The 25,026-nt window shown below is 29.7% G+C and overlaps 11 protein-coding genes across 11 annotated transcripts; 7 read left to right on the top strand and 4 right to left on the bottom strand.

The window, feature by feature from the left end:
- Nucleotides 1-21: 21 nt before the first annotated feature.
- On the bottom strand, nucleotides 22-6,980 carry icln (chloride nucleotide-sensitive channel icln). The gene is made up of 3 exons (XM_027344445.2): nucleotides 6,356-6,980; nucleotides 5,230-5,405; nucleotides 22-389 (listed from the first exon to the last, which is right to left on the bottom strand). Exons 1-3 carry the CDS (start codon nucleotides 6,535-6,537, stop codon nucleotides 55-57), a joined length of 693 nt encoding a protein of 230 aa, XP_027200246.2. The 5' UTR covers nucleotides 6,538-6,980; the 3' UTR covers nucleotides 22-54.
- LOC113794327 (orphan steroid hormone receptor 2-like) lies at nucleotides 1,313-4,000 on the bottom strand. Its single transcript, XM_027344443.2, has one exon. It carries the CDS (start codon nucleotides 3,983-3,985, stop codon nucleotides 1,382-1,384), a length of 2,604 nt encoding a protein of 867 aa, XP_027200244.2. The 5' UTR covers nucleotides 3,986-4,000; the 3' UTR covers nucleotides 1,313-1,381.
- A 155-nt stretch (nucleotides 6,981-7,135) lies between the features above and the next one.
- LOC113794240 (Golgi-resident adenosine 3',5'-bisphosphate 3'-phosphatase-like) lies at nucleotides 7,136-9,762 on the top strand. The gene is made up of 2 exons (XM_027344343.2): nucleotides 7,136-8,612; nucleotides 8,675-9,762. Exons 1-2 carry the CDS (start codon nucleotides 8,426-8,428, stop codon nucleotides 9,697-9,699), a joined length of 1,212 nt encoding a protein of 403 aa, XP_027200144.2. The 5' UTR covers nucleotides 7,136-8,425; the 3' UTR covers nucleotides 9,700-9,762.
- A 340-nt stretch (nucleotides 9,763-10,102) lies between these two features.
- Nucleotides 10,103-14,404, top strand: LOC113794238 (regulator of G-protein signaling 7-like). The gene is made up of 12 exons (XM_027344342.2): nucleotides 10,103-10,870; nucleotides 10,937-11,033; nucleotides 11,109-11,232; nucleotides 11,308-11,535; nucleotides 11,606-11,687; nucleotides 11,763-11,852; nucleotides 11,916-12,131; nucleotides 12,195-12,253; nucleotides 12,332-12,457; nucleotides 12,550-12,641; nucleotides 12,713-12,906; nucleotides 12,970-14,404. The coding sequence occupies exons 1-12, from the start codon at nucleotides 10,652-10,654 to the stop codon at nucleotides 13,063-13,065; spliced, it is 1,623 nt and encodes a 540-aa protein (XP_027200143.1). The 5' UTR covers nucleotides 10,103-10,651; the 3' UTR covers nucleotides 13,066-14,404.
- Nucleotides 13,593-14,420, bottom strand: vih (ubiquitin conjugating enzyme vih). Its single transcript, XM_027344306.2, has 2 exons — nucleotides 14,148-14,420; nucleotides 13,593-14,095 (listed from the first exon to the last, which is right to left on the bottom strand). Exons 1-2 carry the CDS (start codon nucleotides 14,303-14,305, stop codon nucleotides 13,747-13,749), a joined length of 507 nt encoding a protein of 168 aa, XP_027200107.1. The 5' UTR covers nucleotides 14,306-14,420; the 3' UTR covers nucleotides 13,593-13,746.
- A 157-nt stretch (nucleotides 14,421-14,577) lies between these two features.
- Nucleotides 14,578-16,577, top strand: LOC113794253 (ufm1-specific protease 2-like). The gene is made up of 2 exons (XM_027344357.2): nucleotides 14,578-16,358; nucleotides 16,413-16,577. Exons 1-2 carry the CDS (start codon nucleotides 14,679-14,681, stop codon nucleotides 16,497-16,499), a joined length of 1,767 nt encoding a protein of 588 aa, XP_027200158.2. The 5' UTR covers nucleotides 14,578-14,678; the 3' UTR covers nucleotides 16,500-16,577.
- Nucleotides 16,578-16,664: 87 nt separating this feature from the next.
- On the top strand, nucleotides 16,665-20,014 carry LOC113794314 (uncharacterized). Its single transcript, XM_075823656.1, has 5 exons — nucleotides 16,665-16,924; nucleotides 16,997-18,209; nucleotides 18,509-19,311; nucleotides 19,379-19,568; nucleotides 19,630-20,014. The coding sequence occupies exons 1-5, from the start codon at nucleotides 16,797-16,799 to the stop codon at nucleotides 19,918-19,920; spliced, it is 2,625 nt and encodes an 874-aa protein (XP_075679771.1). The 5' UTR covers nucleotides 16,665-16,796; the 3' UTR covers nucleotides 19,921-20,014.
- Xpd (general transcription and DNA repair factor IIH helicase subunit Xpd) lies at nucleotides 19,860-22,456 on the bottom strand. Its single transcript, XM_027344430.2, has 4 exons — nucleotides 22,439-22,456; nucleotides 20,351-22,385; nucleotides 20,139-20,282; nucleotides 19,860-20,070 (listed from the first exon to the last, which is right to left on the bottom strand). The coding sequence occupies exons 1-4, from the start codon at nucleotides 22,441-22,443 to the stop codon at nucleotides 19,963-19,965; spliced, it is 2,292 nt and encodes a 763-aa protein (XP_027200231.2). The 5' UTR covers nucleotides 22,444-22,456; the 3' UTR covers nucleotides 19,860-19,962.
- Nucleotides 22,457-22,526: 70 nt separating this feature from the next.
- Nucleotides 22,527-22,864, top strand: Tfb5 (transcription factor B5). The gene has a single exon (XM_075823657.1). The coding sequence runs from the start codon at nucleotides 22,631-22,633 to the stop codon at nucleotides 22,841-22,843; it is 213 nt and encodes a 70-aa protein (XP_075679772.1). The 5' UTR covers nucleotides 22,527-22,630; the 3' UTR covers nucleotides 22,844-22,864.
- On the top strand, nucleotides 22,864-23,487 carry LOC113794325 (zinc finger HIT domain-containing protein 1). The gene has a single exon (XM_027344441.2). The coding sequence runs from the start codon at nucleotides 22,864-22,866 to the stop codon at nucleotides 23,443-23,445; it is 582 nt and encodes a 193-aa protein (XP_027200242.2). The 3' UTR covers nucleotides 23,446-23,487.
- Nucleotides 23,488-23,591: 104 nt separating this feature from the next.
- Nucleotides 23,592-24,619, top strand: LOC113794326 (adenosine 5'-monophosphoramidase HINT3-like). The gene is made up of 5 exons (XM_027344442.2): nucleotides 23,592-23,747; nucleotides 23,820-23,937; nucleotides 24,015-24,087; nucleotides 24,157-24,283; nucleotides 24,348-24,619. Exons 1-5 carry the CDS (start codon nucleotides 23,667-23,669, stop codon nucleotides 24,381-24,383), a joined length of 435 nt encoding a protein of 144 aa, XP_027200243.2. The 5' UTR covers nucleotides 23,592-23,666; the 3' UTR covers nucleotides 24,384-24,619.
- The last annotated feature ends 407 nt before the right edge of the window (nucleotides 24,620-25,026 follow it).

Raw genomic sequence — 25,026 nt, 5'->3', positions numbered from 1 at the left:
AAAATTTGAATTTTTAAAATGAAAATGAAAAAAATGCCTGGATATTTCTTCAACTTAATGAGCATCATCAAATTGACCATTCGTATAATCCATTCGTTCATCATCCTGTTCTTGTTCTTGTTGTTGACCTTGACCATCGTCATTATCATCGCCATCATTATCGTCACCAAAATTGCCAAAAAATTCACCATTTTCATCATCATCATTATCATCAAATGGATTTAAATCATCATCAGGATCCGGATGCATTAATTGACATTCAGATAAAGCCTGATACATTAAATCCAATTTGGATAAATCTTTTGGAACCAAACGTAATTCGATGATATTTTTATTGTTGTTTCCTTCATCATCATCATCCTCATCCTCATCATTATTCTCATCTTGATCTGTTTCGAATCAACCAAAAAGAAAAAAAGATTAACATTTATTTCAGCATTGATTAAACAAAAACAAAACAAAAAATAAGATGAGATATCTAAAGGAAGAAAAAAAAAAGAATTGCATGCAATTTGAACAAACAAGAAAAAATATAGTCAGATTTTTTGATTTCATATTGCACAAATATAATTTGATTTTTTTATTATTTAGTCAATTAATTAATTAATTTCATCATTAATCATCAAATATAAATTTATCAATGTGGTGAATGTTTTTGATTTTTGAAAATAATAAAAAAAATGAAAACAAATAACAAAAAAGAAAAAAACAGAATGAAATTGTCACTATTTGTTGGTTGGTTGGTTGATGAATCAAATGAATTTGTTTTGTTTTTTTTTGGGGGGGAAATGGGAGAAAAACAATATCGAGGAACAAGAATTTCATTGATTTTTTTGTTTGTAAATAGCTTGCACAAGTTATATAAAATGAAGAAAAATGATCAAAAAAATTTTTTTTGAAATTTTGGAATTCAATGTTTGTGTGTGTGTCAATTTTGTTTAAAAATTCACCTGTTTCTTTTCTCCCAGCCAATTTTGGTTTGATTCGTCAAAATTATTTTACAGAATTTAAAGGTTGTCTGTGTGTGTGTGTCAACAGGTATTGGCTTGAAAAAAAAGACTGAAATGTGAAATGAATGAAAAAAACCAGAGCCACAGAGAAAGAAAAAAAGAGTTGATAAACATTTCGAAATTGAAAAACAAGAAAAATGTAGATGAAGAAGAGAGAAACGAAAAAAAAATCTGTATATTTATAACAAATTGAATAATAATAATAATAATCATCATAAAAATCAAAAACATCTAGATAAATGATTGAAAAAAAAGAACAGGAGAAAAATAAGAATAATGGAAAAAAAACAAGAATATGAACCGGGGTGAAAAAAAATGAAGAAATTATTCGAAAACAAAATGAAAATGAAAAAGAATATTTTTTTTCAAAGCTAGGCTTTTGAAGGCGATTCAGCACGTGAATTATTCGTATTCGTAGTATTTGAAGATAATGTTGTTGAAGATTTTAATCGATTACTACCGCTTGATGTTGTTGATGGTGTTATCGTCGATGTTGATGTTGAGGTTGTTGTTGTTGTTATATTTTGAAATTGATTAGTAAATTCTTTAGCATCCATATCCAATATATATGGTATAATGCTATCAATTTGAACATTACCAATTAAACCGGAAAAAAATAAATCTTCAGTTAATGAAGGCATCAATGAACGAAGTGGTATTAAACGTAATATTAATCTTGAATAACGATCTAATGTTGTTGTTGTTGTTGTTGTTTGTCTTGACAATGATGGTGATAAATTTTCAATCTTTTTTGATTGTTGTTGTTGTTGTTGTACATAATTACGAAGCTCAATAGCACACATTTCTTGAAAACGTTCAATCTGTCTTTGGCTTATGCTACTAATACCGACAACATTTTCCGGACTAAATAATATTATTGATTTTAGATAAGCATATTCACGTTCATCAACTTGTAATTTTTGAAATGTATTAACAAAATCTTGTAATTTACAAATATGATCAGTAACCTGTTTGATTCGTTGTAATGATAATGTATCTTGTTGTAATGTTGTTTGTAAATGTGTTATAATTGCTGATAAAATAGTTGCTAATGACATGACTTGTGATGTTTGTGCTAAACCAAGTACAAATAATTGACACCAACATCCACGTATTAATGATGTTTGTATATCATGTGTCATATTTTGAAAAGCTGCAATCGATTGTGCCCAATGTACCGATAGGAATAATAAACGTGATGCAAATTCACAAATATATTGTAATGACATAAATGAATTTGGTGCCATTGGTGGTGCTAAATTGAATAGGAAATGTTGTTCACCAATTATTGGACCATCAAAATCGATACAATTTTCTTGTTCACCACTAACACAACCAAATGCATCCATTGCACCATATAAAAATAATGATTCTTGATCAGATGATATTTTACTTCCGGAAACAATTTTAGCCATAGCATCAAATGCAGCTTTAGTGATTAATAAATTTTGTTGTTGTTGTTGTTGACCAGAACGTTGTTCAGAATTTACATCACTACTAATAATATTATCTTTGGCAGAGATACTTTTTTCCGAATGTGATTCTTCAGTATTTAAATCATCATCAATATCAGATTTCCATAACCTTTCTATAGTTGGATTTGACTGTAAATGATGCGGATGATGAGAATGATGATGTTGGTCGGATGTATTTGTCGTTGTTGCCGACGTCGTAGTATTGACTATCATTGGCTGTTGTTGACTGGATTGATTAACTTGTTTATTAAAGGCAATCAAATTAGAAACAACATTAGCCAATGTATTAAGATCACCATTATTTTTATGTGAATTTAATGTTGAATTTGGATTTTGTACACAAGCGGTTGCTTCAATTATCGATAATGCTGCTTTATTATCTAATAAATTATTCATTTCTTGAACTGCTGCAGCCGCTGCTGCGGCTGTTGTTGCGTTTGTTGATGTTGTTGAACAATTTCGTAACATTGCAGCAGTAGCAGCCGCAGCAGCAGCCGCAGCTGAAGCATTTCTTGGTGTAGGCGAATGTGAATGTGATGATGATGATGATGATTGTTGTTGATGTTGATGATGATGAGTCGTCGAACGATTTTGTTGTTGTTGTTGTTGTTGATGTGATGGCATCAATATTGAACAATTATTATTATTACTACCACCGGTAGTTGTCATTGTTGTTGATGTAGCAAAATTTGTTACTGTTGTTGCTGTTGTTGTTGAACTATTATCTAAAACTAATGGTTTACGTTCCGGTTGACAATGATCAGCACGCATACCCATTTGTATACATTTTTGTAAACGACAATATTGACAACGATTACGATGATGTTTGGTTACTTCACATTCTTGATTTGCACGACAAACATAATTTAATTGTTTTCTTACACTACGTTTAAAAAAACCTTTACAACCTTCACATGATATTGCACCATAATGACGACCTGATGCTTTATCACCACAAACAACACAAAATTCAAATGATTTTCGATCGGTTATTGTTGCTGATGATGATGATAATGATGTTGTTGTTGATTGATTAGCATTTTGGTTATTATTATTATTATTATTGATGGTTGTGGTGTTAAGATTAATAGAATTATTATTATGATGTGATGATGATGACGGTGATGGTGATCTACCACCACCAAGATCTAAATTATCATTATTATTATTATCACCACCATCACCACCATCATTATCATTAGGACTATGTACAATCATTTGATATTCTGAACCAGAATTATATGGTGAATTATAATCAATACCCATACCAACAACAGCACTTGGTGATGTTGGTACACTAATAAATTCTGTTTCAGGATCATCACCACCGATACTATTTTCAGCACCACTTGAACGGCTATCTTCTGGTTCACATTTCATATTTTGATAGGTATTATTCATATCATTTGAACGACTATTATCATTAAGAATCATTGATTTGTTGTTGTTGTTGTTGACCATTTCAGAATATTGTGATGATGATGATGATGATGATGCCATAATATATTTATAATTATAATAATAATAATAATAATATCAATCACAGTCGAAAAAAAAACAAAAACAATAACAAAAAAAAACAACAACAATTTTTTTTCGGCGAATACACAACGCATGCGATACAATGCGATGAATCAGATGATAAAGATTATAATGATAATAATGATGAATGATAGATAACGTAACGTTAATGTCATAAGGATTTTGCTTGTTGCAAATAATAAAATGTTAATGAACTTGATTGATTTAATAATGATGACTTGTAGAATTTCACCGGGATTTGATGTAAGAGAGTTTCGTTTTTTTATGTCGTATAATATCGTATATATAAGATAGTAGGAGGTATGTATATTCGAATGTAGATTATTCAATTTATAATCAATAAGGTAGGTTAGGTTAGGTGTTTTATGTAATAATCATTTTAACAATTTATAATTGAATTGGATAACAATTTTTCAAATGTTTCGTGTTTCTTGACCGGTTTATCGAAAAACAATTAAACAAACAAACAAACAACAAACAAACAATCGGATAACAAACAATTAACAATTTTTTTTTGTTGTAAAAATTTTAAATTATCAATAACAAAACAGAAGCAAAAACAAAACTTTTTCCTTTCAATGATTATTATTTGTCAAAACAAAAAAAAATCAATCATCATCAATGATAAAAGATTAAGAAGAATAACATATAAAATGTGTGTGGCTATAACGATGAATATAAAACTATGAAATAATAATAATAAAATTGTTGTTGTTGTTTACTGATGATGTAAATATACAGAAATATAGGTGTGTGTGTGTGTGTGGAGTGTATGAATTGTCAAAAAAATGAAAAAAACAAAAACAAAAACAGTAAAAATTTTCAAAATAATAATAATTCTGTCGTATTCTGTAAAGCTGTTAAGCTGATTTTGTTGTTGTTGTTGTTGTTGTTGTTGTTGTGGATGTATTTTTCAACTAGAAATTTTTGATAATAAGAAAAAAAAACAACGAAATAAAGAATTACATCGATTGAAAATCATTGCACACACACTCATCACTTGAAAAAAAGGTTAAGGTTTTTTTTCTGGCTTCTTTGTTTAATATAAAGAAATCAATGGGTTAAAATAAAGGGGAGGAAAATCTAAAAAGTGGAAAAAAAGGATAAGGTGTGTTTGTCTGTATGTTTGTTTCATAAAGAATATATAAAGGGAAAAAAGGACAAATAAAAAAAACATTCAAAGAATCATAGAAAAAACTTACCATCATTTGATGATGATGATGATGGTTGTTGTGCTGAAATAATATTATTATTATTTTCAAACATCAAATAAAGACATTCAGAATGAAAATTATTTAAATCTCTTGATGTAGCATGTAATGAAATTTGTGGATATTCTAAACTAAAACCTTGTCCGTTTTCAGTACGCCAGGTGAACCTAAAAATACGAAGATAAAATATAGATTAAAAAAAACAACCAAAATATCGATTTACAATTAATTAAATGGTGAAACCAAAAAATCAATAAAAAAAATCAATTCAATTTGATCAGCAAATCAGATAAACAAAATCAAAGAATGTTTATGGAAAAAACGAAATAGAAATATTTACAGTTAGTTTTCATAAATAAAAGAAAAAAAGAAACAAGTGAGCAAAGCCAAGCCAAGCCAAATATCAAAAAAAAAGTTCAAACGAGAAAAGGCCAAGGTGGAAATGAATTTTTTTTTTTTTTTTGAAGAAAAGGTTACATTTGGCAAAATAACTGTTATCACACACTGTGATACGTTATACAACAAACAAACAACTAAAACAACTTAACCTCGATGATATTACGAGCAACTTCTACTTGCGCTAAATGCACCTCTCTCTCTCTCTCTCTCGCTCTTTCTCGATGACCTTTTGGACAAAGGAGGGCAAACGAAGAAGGGCACCACAACAAGCAACATAGATAGTTAGATAGAAGCCAAACTAAAAATTCAACAAAGACAAAGGATAAAATGAAATTACACAACACATACACATACACACATCTTGTGGTGGTAAAGAGGTCATCTTGGATGGAAACAAACAAACAAAAAAAAGGCACCACAAACAGGCAATAGTAAAAAAAACGTACATGTATAGGATATAGTCAAGATTCACATTAACTAAAAAGCTTTTTAACAAATTTTTTTTTCAGGGAAAAAAAAGCAGCACAAAGTGTAAAGGACATGCGCGCGTCCTAAAAAAAACGGCGTCGATGTTATTCGAATAGATCGAAATGACATCAACCTAAAACCATACAAACAAACAAAAAGCAAAACACGGGCACCATCATCATATACACCTTTATCACTAAGGGGGAAAGCTTCATTCGAAAAAAAGTAAAAAGGATCGAAAAAACCATACCTATCTTCACCAATGAATAATGTTCCTTCACCAAGCAATTGATGATTATTTTGATTTTGATTTTGAATGGTTGTTGTTGTTGTTGTTGTTATAAAAGCCAATGTTTGTGGCTCAAGATGTTTCACGTGTTCAACATGATCATCATCAACATTCGGTAACTCAATCGATGACAAAACAAGCATTTTTTCTTTTATTCGTTTCTTCTTTTAAAAAATATTCCTTTTTCTTCTTAATATGATGATGACGAACAGATCGGTGGCGGCGGTAATTGCGTCATTCACAAAACAAAAAAACAAAAACAAAAATACCGTTTCACAAAAACAAACAAACAAACAAAAAACCGCAATATGGAAAAGATCAAATTAGAAAGAATCAACAAGAGATACACAAACAAACAAACAAAAAATTTTCAGAAAAACAAAAAATTTTCAGAAAAAAATGGCTTTGAATTTTGCGAAGAAAAAAAAAACATTCGAATTTAAGGTGAGTGTTGATTGTGAGCGTGTGCAAATCGAATGTTTGTTTGTTTTTTTTTGTTGCATTCGAATCAACAAAAAAAAACAAAACATTCGAAAATGATGATGAAAGATGATTCGATTCGATTCGATCGAAGATGAAGAATCTTTAATCAAAGTTCGTAGGTCAAATCGGCAAAAGTCAGCAATCAACAACAACAAACAACTGACCAAAATTTGATGAAACCAAAAACTCAACTTGAAAATTTCTTTTTTCACTGTTGATTGATTGATATTGATATTGAACAGTAATTTTGATTGAAAAAACAAGAAAAAAACTTAACGAAAACGAAAAAGTACGCTCATTTTTTTCAGTGAGAAAAAACGATGAAAAACGACACACCAACAATGGTGGTTTTATGTGTTGTTGTGTGCAGTTATCATCCATTTAACGATGAATGGAATGAAAGGGAATGGAATGGATGGGCCAAACGAATAACAATTGTGGCCAGAAGGCGCCACTGGTCCACTTTGCTCTTTTCCCTTCGTTCTTTCGACACTGCGTGTTGTTGTACGCATACAAAAAAAAAAAAAACTTTCAATTTTTTTTTTCTTTTCATTTTTGAAGGCTATACGTAATGCGTATGGCGTATGGCGCCATGACACACACACATTCGACAACACGCAACAGTGTTTTTTTGTTTTCGTTTGACGCCTCCACCCAACACAATCAGCAGCAATAGTTGTGACCACAACTTTGTATTTTTAGTTTGTTTGTTTTCCCTTTGTATTTTTCCCCTTGTATCTCTCTCTCTCTCTCTTTCGAAATTTTTTTTCTTCTGATTCTTAAAATGCCAATGTTATGCATATTTAGAAACAAAAATTTTTGTTTGTTTGTTGAAACCAAATAGCCATCATGGTTAATCATCATCAACAATAACATAGTGTTATGGTCATGATGATACATTTACGGAATGAATTACCTTCACAACCAATGATCAATGGCGGTAGTCTCAATTCCCTCAAACTTTGCTCTTTGTGTGTTACGTATTGATATCAAGGCGACTGACAGAGAAAAAAAACGTAAATGTCCAGTCATATTTACGTTTACACGTATCAATTGAATTTCGCCTACACACACATTTCATTGTGACCAATCCTGATTATTAATAAGATTTTTCACAGTTACGTTACGTTTTTTTTAAGCTGCCGACCTTACCGTTCCAACAAACCAACGTATAAAACAAAAATATTTACAGATTGGGTTACGACGCAAGCGTTCTTCGAACAATTTTTTGATTGTCAAGTTTTTTCGTTTAACTCAGACATACAATACACGGGTGTGTAACTGGGCGCCATCAAAAAAAAAATACGCCACAAAAACTACAAAACATCTCTTCTTCAGCAAACAAAATCATCATTCATCATAGTCGACAGTCAAATGATGAATGAAAAACATGACGCCATCTTTCCGTCAAAACCTATGACATTTGTTTGCCTGTTTGTTTGTTTTGCATTCGAAATTCACTTTTCGTGAAAACATAAACATCATGGCCAGTTAATTTTTTTTTCTTTCAATTTTTTGAATGAAATTTTCTCTTCCCCAAACGATGAAATGTGGCCTTATATGATACATTTTCGTTTACGTACCCTAACCTATTTATTTATAATATTTTTTCTTATTTATTATTATTGGCATTATATTTTACAAATTGATAATATTATTGGTATTCATCAACTTAGACAACAATATTATTCAAAAAATCAATTATCATTGATAAATTTTAAACATTTGCTCATTGGTAAGTGTTGAATTTTTGTCAACTTTTCGATAAAATTCATTAATTTCCATTCATCACTGTAGCCTGTGTACTTGCAGCCAAACAAGGTGGTTACGAAGTTAGAAAAGCCAGAGAATCAACCACCAAAAATGATAATTCCAAACTGGGTATACATTTAAAAGGTAAAACACGTGAAGGTATTGATGATATTCTTACGAATGGTGATAAACGTTCAAATATTGTTATGGTTAATTCATTGTTATACACAATCCCGGGTATAAAAATTGTATCGGAAGAAAATTTACCCGAAAATGATAATGATGATGCGGATACGGATGATATGTTAATTGAATTATTAAATGTTGAAAAATTCTTAAAGAATCCAGAATATTCAACCATACCGGATGATATTGATTTGAATATTGATGATCTTACCATATGGATTGATCCATTAGATGCAACAAAAGAATATAGTGAAAATTTAACCAAATTCGTTACGACAATGGTTTGTGTTGCACGTAATAATGAACCAATTATTGGTGTTATACATTTTCCATTTGAAAATGATTATGATCAATCCACTTATTGGGCAACTAAATTTGGTATCGATAAACGATTGTTAAGTGAAAAATTTTCCCATTTTAACGACGATGGTCATCATCAGGATTCGAATCGTTCGAATTCGAATGATAACATTCGAATCATAATATCCCGTTCACATAAAGGTGATGTTGAAAAATGGATTCTAGCAAAACAACAACAGCAAAAAGAAGAAAATCCAACCAGAACAAATTTGACATTTATCGAAGCAGCTGGTTCCGGTTATAAAACCATTGAATTATTAAAAGGTCATGCTGATATTTATCTACATAAAACTTATATAAAAAAATGGGATATTTGTGCACCGAATGTTTTAATCAAATATGGTCATCGTCATGGTCGTGGTCATCGTGGTCATCGTGATTCCAGTGGTGGTACAATGACCACATTAAAAGGCGAAAAAATTGATTACAGTTTTCAATCGGATGTTTTCATTAAAGATGGTATATTTGCAACATTAAATCCGGATCTAGTCAACAAATGGCGTGATAAAAATGTTTTTATTTGAATCAATAATGAATAATGGTTCATAAGTGTTAAATAATTAGAAGAATTTTTTTTCTTTCATATCAATTTTGCCTTTCAAAATTTTTCAAATAAAATTTTTTCTTGTTTTTTCCGATTTTAAATAATTTATTTCGGGAAAACAAAAAAACACACTTGGTAAATTTTTGACTTTCCGCTCGCCACTATATATAGAGCTTGGTTGGATCCACACACACACTGTGTATATAGAATATTCTTTTTCTTTTCGGAAGATGTTCCAGCAACCACAAGAGAAGAGGAAAATTCACATACCGGTAATGCGTTTGCTCGGAAATTCTTTTTATTCTTTTTCTTTGATCATAATCATCATCATCATCGTTCTTTTCGTCTCGTTACCCATTTCGTTGATATTCTTTCTTTGATGTGTTTGGTTTTGTTTGTTTGTCTCTCTCTTTTGATTCATTCCAATCAGCATTCGATTCGATTCACACTATTCGAGTTCAAGAGTCAAGGATTCTGATTCTGATTATTCGGATTTTAATCGTGTTTTTGTTTTTTTGGCTGCCTCGGAAAAAACAAACAAAGCAAAATTCTTGTTATTGTTGTTGTTATTATCGTTGTAATTTTTCATTCCTGTTTTTACAATTTTTTTTTTTAGTTACAATCTTTTAATCTTAGAAGAAAAAAAACGTTCGAATCGATTGTAATCAAAAAACGTTCGAATCGATTAATCGATTGTTTTTTTTGTTGTTCTTCTTCTTTTTGCCAAACAAATCTTCCGGCCATATCATCTATGAAATTTTTTTCTTGTTGAAAACATCGAATGATTAAATGAATTTTGTGATTTCATCATCATCATCATCATCAACATTATCATCATAATTTCATCAATATAAACATCACCATTATCATCATCAACATCGACATTGATTTTCATTGATTCATTCATATTGTCATTGTTAACCACACAGTGCATGGCATATAGTTATACTCGTCGACATCTTAAGGCATTATCGGAAGCCTCAAATTCCGCTTCTGCTGCTTCAGGTGGTGGTGGTGGTGGCAGTGGTGGTAATAATAATAATAATCAGAATAATAATAATAATAATGGTGATGGTAATAATTCAACACAACAAAATGATTCCATTAATCATTGTGAAAATTGGAATCCAAATCAAATTGTTTATAATAAGGTAATGTTATCGATTCGATGATTCGATTCTCCAAAGATGATTATTTTGTTTTTTTTCAATTTTCAGATGGAACAAATTATTGAAAAAATGCAAGATGAACAAACTGGTGTACCAGTACGAACTGTAAAAAGTTTTATGTCAAAAATACCAAGTGTTTTTAATGGTTTGTTTTTGGAAAAAAATGACATGGTTATTTTTTGGGAAAAAAAATAAATTGAAAATTGTTTTTTTTTTGCAGGATCCGATCTAATTGCATGGATGATGCGTGAATTAGAATTAGATGATCAACAAGAAGCATTACATTTGGCCAATCTAATGGCATCACATGGTTATTTTTTTCCAATCGATGATCATGTTTTATGGTAAATATTATTGATGATATTATTGATGATGATGATGGCCAAATTTTTAACGATATTTTTCGGCAATTTTCCCAGTGTTAAAGCTGATAATACATTTTATCGTTTTCAAACACCATATTTTTGGCCTTCAAATTGTTGGGAACCGGAAAACACTGATTATGCTGTTTATCTTTGTAAACGAACAATGCAAAATAAAACACGTCTTGAATTAGCGGATTATGAAGCAGAAAATTTGGCTCGTTTACAGAAAATGTTTAGCCGAAAATGGGAATTTATTTTTATGCAAGCTGAAGCTCAAGCAAAGTAAGACTTTCGTTTGGTTTCCAAACTTTCTAAATTTTGAAAATTCTTTCTCGTTTCTCTCCGCACACAGAGTCGATAAGAAACGTGATAAATTGGAAAGAAAAGTACTCGATTCTCAGGAACGTGCATTTTGGGACGTTCACAGGCCGGTTGTATGAATTGATTTTTATTTTGTTCATTTTTTCATCAAAAAAAGCTAAATTTTCTTTTTCGTCTTTTCGATCTAGCCTGGAAGTGTCAATACGACTGAGATCGATATTAAAAAAGCATGTCGTATGCATAAACCATTGAAAAGTTCAAAAGTTAAAATATCGACGGTAAGCCTTTGAAGGAATTTTTTGGAAAGAAAATTTTCTGAAAATTTCGTTTCGTTCATTTAGCATCTAGCATGTTCGGTTGGTGGTGGCCGCATCAGTCCGGTGAATGAAGGTGAAAAAATTGAAATCCTTAAACGTGAATGTGATTCACTACGTATTCGATTGGATCATCGGATTGGTGGTGTTAAGATTAGTAAAATTGCTGAATCTTATTCAACATTTTATGAACAATGGGCTGAATATGATCCATTTGTAACGCCTTTGGAACCTAGTAAAGGGGTAAATTAATTAATTTCATGTTTTTTGATGTAAATTTTTTCATTTCATTTTTCGTTTCCATAGACTCCACCAAATCCATGGATTAATGATTCACCCGAATTCTGGGAAATGGAAAGACAAACGTTAGTTGTTTTGTTTCAAAAGTGGATTTTTTAATTTTTTTTTCTAATTCGATGGTTTTTTATTCAAACAAAAAACAGGAAAGATGTTCCCTGTCGTCGTGTAAGACGTTGGGCATTTTCATTGAAAGAATTATTAAAAGATCAAGCCGGTAGAGAACAATTTTTTAAATTTTTAGAAAAAGAATTTTCAGCCGAAAATCTTAAGTAAGTTTCTTTTTCCTCCTTTTTTAAACATTATTTACTTCCTGTCCAATCAATCTATAATGACTGTTGAAATGTTTTTCGTTTAAATAAAGATTCTGGGATGCAGTCCAAGAATTAAAATGTGTCCATACAAAAGATGTTGCCAGTAAAGTTCAAGAAATCTGGAACGAATATTTAGGACCAGGTAACTACAGATCATCTTTATCATTATTTTTGTCAAATTAATGATTGTTTTTCCACCTCTTCCTATATTAGATGCAAATTGTCCAATAAATATTGATTCAAAATCCTATGAAATAACAAAGAAAAATATGGAAAATAATCCGAATAATCGTTGGATATTTGATGAAGCAGCTGGTCATGTTTATCAATTAATGAAAAATGATTCATATCCACGTTATTTACGTTCAGATATGTATAAAGAATATCTGAATGGTACAAAGAAAAAGGTAACAATTTTCACCTTAAAATTTGAATTTTTTTAACCCTTTTGTTTTCTTCCACTAAATTAGACTTCAGTAAAAGGTTTTCGTGGTGTAATATTTACAGCAAAAAAAGTTAGTGATCAGCTTACAGCAAATTCCAATAATCCATCATCATTAACATAACATTGAAATCACCAAATCATCATCATCAATAAATCAGATTTCAACATTACCACCATTCATCATTATCATGCAACGACATTTTGTTGTTTTTTGCGGCCAAAAACAGATAACGTTTGATTTTTTTTTCAAAAGAAAAAATCTTTGTTTTTTCATTTGGCTGTGATGATAATAATGGTGATCAAAAAAAAAAATTTTTTCCCGTTTTGTTGTTGATCATATCCTCATCAAGATAAACAAACCACACATATAAATAGAAAACATTCGATTCCAATTAAGCAAGCAAGAAAACTTTCGATCAAAAAAAAACTCATCAAATTCTCTCTCTTTCTTGATCATTTCCAAAACAAAACAAACCGATTTTCCAATACATTCTCAATTGGTCATCATCATCATCATCGTTTGGTCAAATTCAAATTTTGTTTCAAATCACCAAAAATGTTGTTGTTGTTGTCAAATATTGATATTGTTTTTTCAATGCACCCTATATTCATTTTCGCCAACAAACACAAAAAAAAGAAGATATTCGATGACATTTTTAGCAATTATTTTATTTTATTATCAAAAATTATTATTATTATTAATTATTAATTATAAATTGTGAATTAATTGATTTTAAAAAATGAGAAAATTATTATAAATATTGATAATTAAAAATTCCTACTTATTCGATGATTCGATTATTTAATCATGAATTTGTTGTTTAACTTTTTCCATAACAATTTTACGATAATCATCATCTTGTCCCCATAATTTTGCTGCTTGTTGATCTAATGGTGAATCTAGATTTGGTTCACCCAATAATGATTGTATTGATAATAATATTGTACGAACATCATATAATGCTGACCAATTTTCTTTCAAAATATCCAAACAAATATCACCCAATGGACTAATGTTTGGATGAAAACAATGATTTAAAAATTTTACTTGCGGTGCTTTGAATGGATAATGTGCTGAAAATTTTATTGCCATTCGATAGGATAATTTATCATAAACAGTATCTTTTGGTCCATCGATTGTTGCGATCCATCTGTGTTAAAATCAAAATTAAAATTGTTGCGGACAAATAAAAAAAAACTAACCTGAAAAGATTTTCACCATCAGGAAATGCTGATATTGATTTATCACCACAAACCATTAATTCCATTAATTCTTTTTGCAGACGTTTTACGGCCGCTGAACGATCAACATTCATATCTTTAGATTTTGGTGAATAAATATTTAGATCCGATAAACTCATTGCTGTTGTTTTTCTTAAATCGTTGGTGAATTTTGATGAAAAAAAAGTTTTGAAGAAACAAAAAACGTGTCCAAAGTTGGCCGATGAATTGAATTGAAATGAAGTAAAATGAAAATGATGGTCAGGCTTTTGAAAGAAAAAACCGTTTATAAAATCTTCTTTCGAACGCACAAGGGGGAGGTGATTATCGTTCGATTTTGAAAATCGACCAATCAGAAAACGTTTTCCAAAATAGTAACGTTCATAAACTACGTTCCGAAAAAATTTTCGTTCGATTTTTTTTTATTTTGAAATTTGACACGTGTAAAATTTTTTCTTGTTGAAATTTTTTAAAAAATTTTTATTTTTTAAAATCTTTTTAAAATTGTTAATAATGTCCGGTGGTAAAATATATAAATTTGTTCAAACTTTACAACAACGTTTACAACAGCAATGTAAAAGTGAAGAAAAAGGAATTATATTTGGTTTTAATTCGGAAAATAATTCTGGTTATTGTATCGGTTGTATCAACCACCATGACGACCAAGAACAAAATTCAATCATCGAAGATATTCCACCGGGAAATACTTTATTGGGTGCTTATTTTCTTGGATCATTCGATGAAGATTCAATCGTCGATTTCTGTAGTGAACTAAGCAAAGATAAAAAATCTGGTAAACTTTTGGTTTATCAGTTCTCGGAAAATGATGAAAAAGAAAAAATTTTACAATTTGATATAAAATCAAAAAAACTAACCGAATATCAAATTGAAATTGTTGATTATCAACAAGCACTGGAGCCATTAATCCGTATCGATTTGATTGTAAATTTCCCGTTGAATCTTTCGTTTGAAGATTCCGCTGTTACAACGAATCTACCATCGATTATTGAACAATCGAAAAGTTGGATTTTCCAACTTGATAAATCATCATTTCAACTGAATAACCGGGAAGAAATTTCACAGAATAAAATCGAAAATCTTTACAATGAAATTGAACAATTTGATGAATTACAAGATTTACAAATACCAGGGAATATGAAGAAAAAAATGATTGAAAAATATCAACGACAATTACGTAATCAAAAAAGTTCTGTTCAATTCAAGTTGCTTGGCAATTCAGGTGATGAAAAATCCAATAACCAACCAGATAAATTGGAAAATAATCAAAATTATAATTTTGATTTCGAAATGAAATTTGCATATCTTTTGCCGATGCAAAATAATCTACAACAATTGTATAAAATATTCGTAAATTCTTCGAATAAAATGCTGAAATCTCTTGAGAAATATTTCAGCAACAAACTTGAATACCCGATGAAAATGCCAAAAGTTTTAAATTTTTTCGAACCATCAAATTATACGCATATTATTACTACGGTTTATCGTGATTTAGATTCACCTGAATCATATAAACAACAAAGAAAATTATTACATTTAAAATTTCGGGTACCAATGTCCCGGCCTACTTTTAAATTGGCCAATTCTTTGGAATGGCAACAAGATTCCTTATCTTTATCATCTGGAAAACGACTGACAAATGTCCATGTTGGTTTGAAATCCGATATAAAAAATGGACAATGTTTTCTGGTCCAGGGGAAATATTCCTATTATCATTATAATCAAGATAATTTTAATGATTCTGGTTGGGGTTGTGCATATCGATCATTGCAAACAATAATTTCATGGTTTCAATGGCAAGGTTATATTGATGATCATAAAGTTCCAACACACAAACAAATTCAACAAGCATTGATTGATGTTGGTGATAAACCGGTGGAATTTTTAGGATCATCACGTTGGATTGGTTCACAAGAAGTATGCTATGTTTTGAATCATCTTTACGGGATTGAATCGAAAATTATTTTCATAAATTCATCGAATGAATTATTAGATAAAGCAAGAGATTTGATTAAACATTTTTCCATAAATGGTACACCAATAATGATTGGTGGTGGTGTTTTAGCACATACTATTATTGGTGTTGATTTTAATCAATCAACAGGTGATGTTAGATTTTTAGTTTTAGATCCACATTATTTAGGTGATGAAGATCTGAATAATATTCATAAAAAGGTAAGAGAAAAGAGAAATTCTTGAGGGAAAATTTTTACCTTGATTTTTTTGCAGGGTGGCTGTGCTTGGAAACCGATAACATTTTGGGATAAAAATTCATTTTATAATCTTTGTTTGCCACAAATACCGGATGATTTTTAAAATATTAAAATTTTTCTTGAAATCAACGAAATTTTTTGAAATAAAAAACAACGAATTTTATCATTTTTTCGAACGAAACGTATTATATGAACGGATGAATCGATGTAGCCAATCACAGAGCGCGATTTTACAAAAAAAAAAAAAAAAAAAACATGAGCAAAGGTTCGACAGAAACAAAAAGTTCGTTGAAAATCTGGCGCGCGTTCACTCATGAGTGCACTAAACAATTTTTTTGCCTGAAAAAATAAATTTTTTTCTCAAAACTTTTTCTGAATAAAAAAAATTTCAAAACCAACGATGGACGATTTAGAAATAATCAAAGAAAATGTTCAACCATTACGTCAAGGCAGAAAAATTGAAGAATTAAAAGCAGCATTTGGTTCGGATATTGTCGAAACTAATAACCGTCGTGAAATGATTCGACAGTAAGTTTTTTGTTTTAGAAAAAATCTAGTTTTTTTGCTTTTTTTTGATTGAAATTTTTTTTTCGAAAATAGAAAATTCCAAAACGACATTGATCAATGCAAAAACGATGATGATAAACTGTTTGAATTATATTATAAATATATTGATTGGATTGAACAAAATTATCCACATGGTTCGAAAGAGATAAAATTCAAAGAAATATTGGAAAATTGTTTGGAAAAATTTTACAAAAATGAAAAATATCAAAACGATGAACGAATGTTATCGATATTTCTGCGTCACATAAATTTAATTAGCAATCCGATTGATGTTTTTAAATTTTTTTATAAAAAAAATTTTGCAAAAAAACTATCACGTTTTTATAAAGAATGGTCATATCAATTTGAAATGCAAAATAAATTCAAACAAGCAATGAAAGTAATCAAATTAGGTATTGATAATGGTGCTGAACCAATATCGGCATTGACAAGAACATTAAACGATTTGGAAGTACGAACGATGCGTTTTGTTACAACAACAGCAACGGACGAAGAACAAACCAACGAACGAAAAGCATTGAATAAATTAAAACCATTAAAAGATTCAAGTGGGAAAATAGTCAAAGCACCTATAACAAGAACTTGTACATTGAAAAATAATGATGGTATTAGGAAAATATCGAATATTGATCCTAAATCAAATCAACAACAACAACAAAATGTTGAACCAAAATTTGAAATTTTTACTGAAAATGAAATTGATGATGATGATCAACCACCACTGCCACCACCACAATCAGATGATTTGAAAATCAGCAATCAACAAATATCGGTAAAAGAAAATGAAATAAAAACCGATCAATGGAAAGGAAACCGGTTGGATTTGAAGAAGAAAAAATTACCATTATCGGCTAATAAACAGGAAAAATTTGAAATATTTTGTGATTCGAATAATGTTGCAGTGTCGTCGTCGTCTTCATCAGACAATAATGTTGATAAACAACAACAACAAAATAACGATGATCAAAAATATCCTGTAGTTATAATGGATAATAAAGAAAAATTAAAAGGTTGGATACTATACGATCGTATCGATGAAATATATCGTAATGGAACAGAATATTCATTGGAAGAATTAAAATATAAAAAATGGTTGGCCAATCAAGAAGAGAAATTGTTGAAAGAAAAAGAAAAATTAGCTGAAAAAGATGCTAATGAAAAAGTTGTTGCTACTGCTGCTGCTGTTAATGAAATTGAAAAACAAAATCAACCAGAATCGGAAGAAAAAACAACATTATTCTTTTATTGATCCAAAAAATTCAACAGAAATAATATCATCATATTTAAATAGTACATTATATCAAACATTTAATCAAACTGAACAATCAAGATTTATTATTGCTGCCGATATATCGCATACTGGATTTGATAATTATAACGATAATGATAATGGTAATGGCTATCATCAATCGGCTGTTGATCAACAACAAAAACAAGAAAATTTTAACATTTTTGTTGATAATGATCAACAACAACAAAACGATGACAACAACAAATTGGATCAAACAATGATAAATTCACCATCATCAAACGGTAAAATTGTGAAATCAACAACAAAAACAACGTTTAAATCTCAACAAACCAACGTTTTTTAATGAAAATACTGGACATTTAAGTCCGATTGTTGAATTAAGTCGTGAAGAATATAGTAAATCTTCATCATCATCGTCGTCTTCGTCATCGGCTACAATAAGCTATGTGGGTACAAAAAAAGTACTCATTTTCATCAATAATAATAATAATTTGGATCCATTTGATTTGAAAAATCGACAAAAAATTTTATCCAAAATTTCTGATCCAATTGATTTTCGTACTGGTTATCATAAAATATCCGGGCAAAAATTACCCAAAATTTTTATTGGACAAATTTTTCAAAATTTTAATCAAAAATTTATTTTACTTCCTTATGACAATCATAACGATGATGACCATGATAATAATGATGAAGAATTTTATCTTTATGCCCGACCAATATTGGATGATCAAAATCAATCAGATTTTTCAATAAATTCAATGAAATTATCCAGAAAAATTGATTATTATTGGGAATTCTATATTTATGATGAATTACGAAAACGTTTAAAACAGAATAAATATGGTACCGATATTGATCTATCAATATTATTAATTGAACAAATGATTTTCTTTCAAAATGGTTATCTAACATTTTATAAGGATTTTGATTGGAATTTTTCCATTCGGAATTTAATTCGAAAAAATCAAGAAAGATTTCCCGATTTAATCATTGCAATTGTTGCATTAGAATTGATATTAATCATTAAGAAATTACATGATTGTGAAATAATTCATTCGAATATTTCCATTGATAATGTTATTCTGTCTTCAATGTAAGTATCTTGACTTTTGGAAAGTTTTTTCTTTACTAAGTTTGTTTGTTTTTGTCTTGTTTTTCAGTAACGAAGATGATATTGATGCTTTACCAATACAAACATCATTGATTAAATTGATAAATTTTTCACAATCAATCGATATGAAAATTTTACCCGATGATATTCAATTTGATATTCAAACAATTGAAAATAAACAACAACAACAATATCGATTATATTGGGATATTTTACAACCAAAATCATGGAATTATCAGGTTTGTCTCTTTCTTTTTTTTGTGAAGAAAATGTCATTTTCATTGAAATTTTTTTTTGCAGATTGATTGGATTGGTTTCTTGAATTGTATCCATTGGATGGTATTCGGTACCGATTTGAAAATTCAACGACAAAATCAAAACATCATAGTTTTGGAACAATCATTTGATTCAAATATTTCGTTGATACTTGAACCAATATTCAAACAACTTTTAAATCTAAATGCTAATCAAAAACCAGATCTAGATGATCATATTATGAAATTGATTGATTTTATCAAATCAAATATCGATAAAGATGCCATTAGTTTGTTTAATTCATTTTTCTTAACTAATGAATTGAATCGATTGTAAAGTAAACAAATAATCATTTTTTTCAAAAAAAAACAACAAAAATCATGATAATACTGTATTATTCATTTCAACACGAGATAAAATTTTTTTTTGATTAATTTCTTCTTTAATTTGTTCGTATGTCATAAGTGAAACGCCAAGTTGATCTTCCTGTATTAATTCACATAAATAAAAAAAATTTTTAGTAAAAATTTTCGTTTTTTTTGTTGTTAACTTACTTTTGAAAATGGTTGTGCCATTTGTTTTAGAAATTTCCTGGTTAATTGTACCGATTCTTCAATACTTAAATTCAATACACCTTTATTCATATTTTCTTGTATCCATTTTGGTAATTTTTTCAATTTATCATCACGGGCAAATCTCTATGGAAAATTTGACGAAAAAGAATAGGAAGTGTAAAAAAGATTCGAATTCGAATATCTATATCTACCTTATCAGCAAAACACATTATGCCATAATCAGTTTTACCACGAACAGCACGGCCAACACATTGTGCAGCATGACGCATAGCATCGAATGTTAAAAAATCACTTTCTTTTATCTGATAATTATCGAATAAATATTCTAATCTTGCTTTCAATATTCTTGATTGTGTATAAACATATGGTATGCCGAACATAATAACACAACGGCCAAGATGATGATCAAAATCAATACCTTCGGAAATTTTACCACGGGCTACGGATAACAATACAGCACCACGACCATTTTCACATGCACGAACATAATTATAAAGTGCTAGCGATGTTTCCGATGCATCTTGTGTTTCGATAAAAAGTAATTTATTTTTTTGTATCGAATCAATAATACCTTGTTCATACCATGATGCAATAATTTGTTCCATATAAATATAACTTGTAAAAAAACAAACAATACCATCCGGTACTATTGATGACATTTCAACTAAAAGTATACCATAATTTCGGATTACAGACATATCATTTCTAGTTTCAAATTTTGATGTCATTGGTACTTGATCATTTCCTTTGGTAACAATCAATGGGCAAATACATTGTCTGGCTAAACTCATTGTAAATGTTCGGGCTACAACTGGATTAAAATCTAACATTTTTGGATACATTTCAATTGGAGATAGCGTTCCCGATGTAATTATAACTGATTGAAATCTTTCAAAAATTGGTTTTATAGCCAATGATGCATCCAAACAGCTAAAATGTAGTATAGGATTTGATACATTTGGTGTACGATCATCAAATGGTTCAATAATGATGGTAAATCCACGTAAATAAGTACTGACTAATGTAGCAAAATTACATAGTAAAGTTAGTGGGGTAAAATCAGTAATGTTATTTACTTCCAATGTTCGAATCAGTGACCGAAGACGTTCGGAACAAAATCTCAGTGGTTTACGTTCGATAGTCATTTTGGAATAAATATCTTTTAAAAATGCTGCTGGACTTTCTTTCACTACATGTTGAATACGTAGACGTGATTTCATATATTCTAGGAAATATTTTAAAAATCGTATAAAATGTTCAGCCGTACGAATATTACCCGGTATAGCTTCTTGAAGAATATCACTTGGAAGTATAGGATTTGCAAGAAATAAATCCGTCTTTTTTGCCACGGATGCATCATGTAGACCTTCGAGCAGTTTATGATATTCCGATTCTAAACGTTTTTCATCCACTTCTTTTATCTGTTGAATTGTTTCCTGCAGCGTACCAATGTTTGATTGACATTTTTCCAAAATACGTTTATTAATAGTAACACTCATTGATTCAATACAAACATTATCAATATTATGTGCTTCATCAAAAACAACAACCGAATTACGGGTTAATTCTTTCGATACAAGTTCAGCAATTTTTGGATCCAATAGATAATAATAACTATAGACGATAACGTTTGAATATGATATAGCACGACGTGCAACAAAATATGGACAATAACCTTGTTTTCTACCCAAATCTTTAAGATCATCAATATTATAAATACCGTTTGGTAGAACGAATTCACGGCCTTCATTTTCAAATTGCTCATAAAAACTGCACAATGCATCTGAATTATCATGATTTTTTTGTCGTTTATGTGAAGCAGTCATACCGAAACAGAGGCCATCAACAGTTTTACCATCTTTTTGTCTGCTTGCAATTGGATGAACGCAAAGATTTTTTCTCGAAGTCAAACATAAACCAACAAGGGAATCATCATTATTTACATCAATATAATATTCATGTAATTTTCTCAATTCTTCAACGACTTTTTCAATTTCAGGTATTGTACGTGAACAATAAATCAATTTTTTCAATGAATGTGGATAACGTTTCTGGTAGGCAACAATTAATGATAACAGTGAAGTTGTTTTACCAGTACCGGATGGCATTTCCAACACACCATGTCCTTTAGCATCTAAACATTTTTTCAAATGACACATATATGCATATTGTTCCGGATAGATATAATTATACGGGAAATATACATCTAATCCATCGATTTTTATCCTGAAAAAATTGATTAGAAAAAATTAATTTTCGAAAATTTTCAATTTATTTACCTCATTTTTTCCGAATTTTCAAAAGATCTATCGCGTGCAAATTCAGATGAATACGTTGTTCATGAATGAAACATTCAATGAGTGAAATCGAACGTTTTGATGAAACAAAAGCTGCATGTGTGCGAAGACGAAAATCTCAAAAGAAAAGTTTGAAAAAGTTCATTTGTCAATTTTTGGTTGGCTTGCGATTAAATGGTTCAAATACAAACTGGAATCCTTGTTACTTGTGATCCGGCAATGAAACAATTTTTGCTTCATCTGGATGAAACTAATGCATTAGGACAACGATTTGTGCTGCAAGATCTAGATCCAACACATTTATTAATCACTGCCGAAGTATTGAACATATTGAAAACAAAAATCGATGATTTATTGGATCAATTTTCATTTACCGATTTAAGTTGAATTCAATTCTCCAAACAAAAATGTATAAAAACAGCGGCCAAAAACCATCCACTTCATCCAGAATTTCCATCACACGTAAACAATATAGAATTCTGGATGAAAGTACAAGAAATCGTCGAAATCGTCAACATATTGAACAACTCGAAAGGGATAATTTTCATGAAGATCCACATAGTAATCTGGTGATGCATAAAAAAGCACCAAAATTTGAAGATCCAACAGCAATGATAAATTCATCGAACAATACGAATATTGTTGTCACACCAAGACGTATGAATGTTTCACGTTCACGAATATTTACATTGAATACATTGATTGAAGAAAATTCACGGCTTCCACAACCAAATTATGTATCGATAGCCACACGTTCGTTGAATAATTATCCGAAAAACAAGTTTAATTCGTCGTCCGATGATAAACAAAAATCCAAACTATATTCAACATATTTTCCATTGATTGAAATTCCATCCGTTCGACGACATTTTTGTAGTGTTTGTGGTTTTAAAAGCCATTATACTTGTATTGTATGTGGTTTTCGTTATTGTTCTACACATTGTCTACAGATTCATGTTGAAACCCGATGTCTTAAATGGACCGGGTGAATCTGAATCTGAATATCATCATTTTTTTCATGTAAAAACCAAAACCAACAAAAAAAAATCTCCTTTATGTAATTTTTTTCTCTTTGTTTTTTTAAAATAAAAATCTTTTTTTTCAAAAAAAAATTTTCCTGTATCGTTTATCGTGGACAGGCAATTTGTTTGCGAGTTCGATTTGGACTCGATAAAATTGACAATTTGTTTCTGACCAAAAACCCCTTTGAATGGCAAAATTAATTTCATCGAAAAAATTGATAAAAATGTGTATTTTTTGCAGCCAGGAAAAATTGTCGATTCTGTTTCAGGTTAGCGTTATCAGTTTTTTCTTTTTTGAAAAAAATTCTGATGTTTTTTGTTGTTGAAAACTCTGCTGTCAGGATGAAAAATTTTTACTGATCAAAGATATTCGCCCGGCAACCGAACATCATTATCTGGTTATACCAAAAGAACATTATTCCAATATTAAATATTTGAATCAACAACAAATACCGATGAGTATGTTTTTTTGAGAAATATTGAAAGTTTCTTTGCTTTTGGAATGATGGAAAAATTTTTCTTTCAAATTTTTTCAGTTGAAAATATGAAACAAATTGCTCAAGATTTTTTACAAACAAATGTTTCCGATTTTGATCAAAACAATTTACGGTAATTTCATTTCCACATTGCTTCATCGCTGTAATCCAAATTCTTTTCTTTTCTTCATCAATTTTTCAGATTAGGATTTCATTGGTCACCATTCAATACGATTGATCATCTTCATCTTCACGTTTTATATCCATATCGACAAATGAATTGGCTACAGAATTTAATTTTTCGTCCAAATTCCTATTGGTTTATTGATGTAGGTTTTTCTTACTTTGATCAATAATTTAAACGATAAAAATCATTATTCCCTCTATATAAAGGTTGATGAAGGAATAAAATATTTACAAAACAGATAATGATGGTTGGTGGTAGGTAGATCGAAAAAGAATATAGCAAGAATATTCTTCTTCTTAATGCGCGCATGTTCATTTCGAATTCCAATGAAACGTTCGAATCGAATATTCATCCGGGGATCATCATCATCATCATTATTGTCGAACCAGAAAAATTTGACTCAATGGATTCTACATTCTTTTTTCATCGTGAATTTTAGCCGTTAGAATTTGCTCTATATTTTTTTCTTGAGTTTTTTGTTTTTCAAATCAAATTTTCAATGTTTATGTTTTTTAAATGTAGTTTTCTTTCAATTTAAAGAATAAAAAATGAAGAAATTAAATTTTTGATTTTGGCCTTTTTTTTATTCTTCGTTTTTTTTAATCCTACAATGGTTGTGAAATCTTATTTTTTCTGGTTGTGATTTTCTCCTATAAATTTAGCAATGTTAGTCTTATGGTTGTGACTGTATGGTTGTGATTTTTCTTTCATTCTTTCATTTCAAAATTCATTTAAACAAAATCATCAGTGATTTCAATCAATCAATCAATGTTTTATCATCATGTTGAAGCTACAAAATGAAATGGTATATCCAAAAAGAAGTATAAACAACATGATGATAATCAAGATAGCCTAATATCTACATCGAATAATTCAAGATTAATT

Source organism: Dermatophagoides pteronyssinus, unplaced genomic scaffold (assembly GCF_027571235.1).
Source record: "Dermatophagoides pteronyssinus isolate colony J.1.1.1.1 unplaced genomic scaffold, Derpt_VIB-CSIC_2022.12 sq0033, whole genome shotgun sequence".
NCBI lineage: Eukaryota > Metazoa > Arthropoda > Arachnida > Sarcoptiformes > Pyroglyphidae > Dermatophagoides > Dermatophagoides pteronyssinus.
This window is presented reverse-complemented; position numbering and strand designations above follow the sequence as displayed.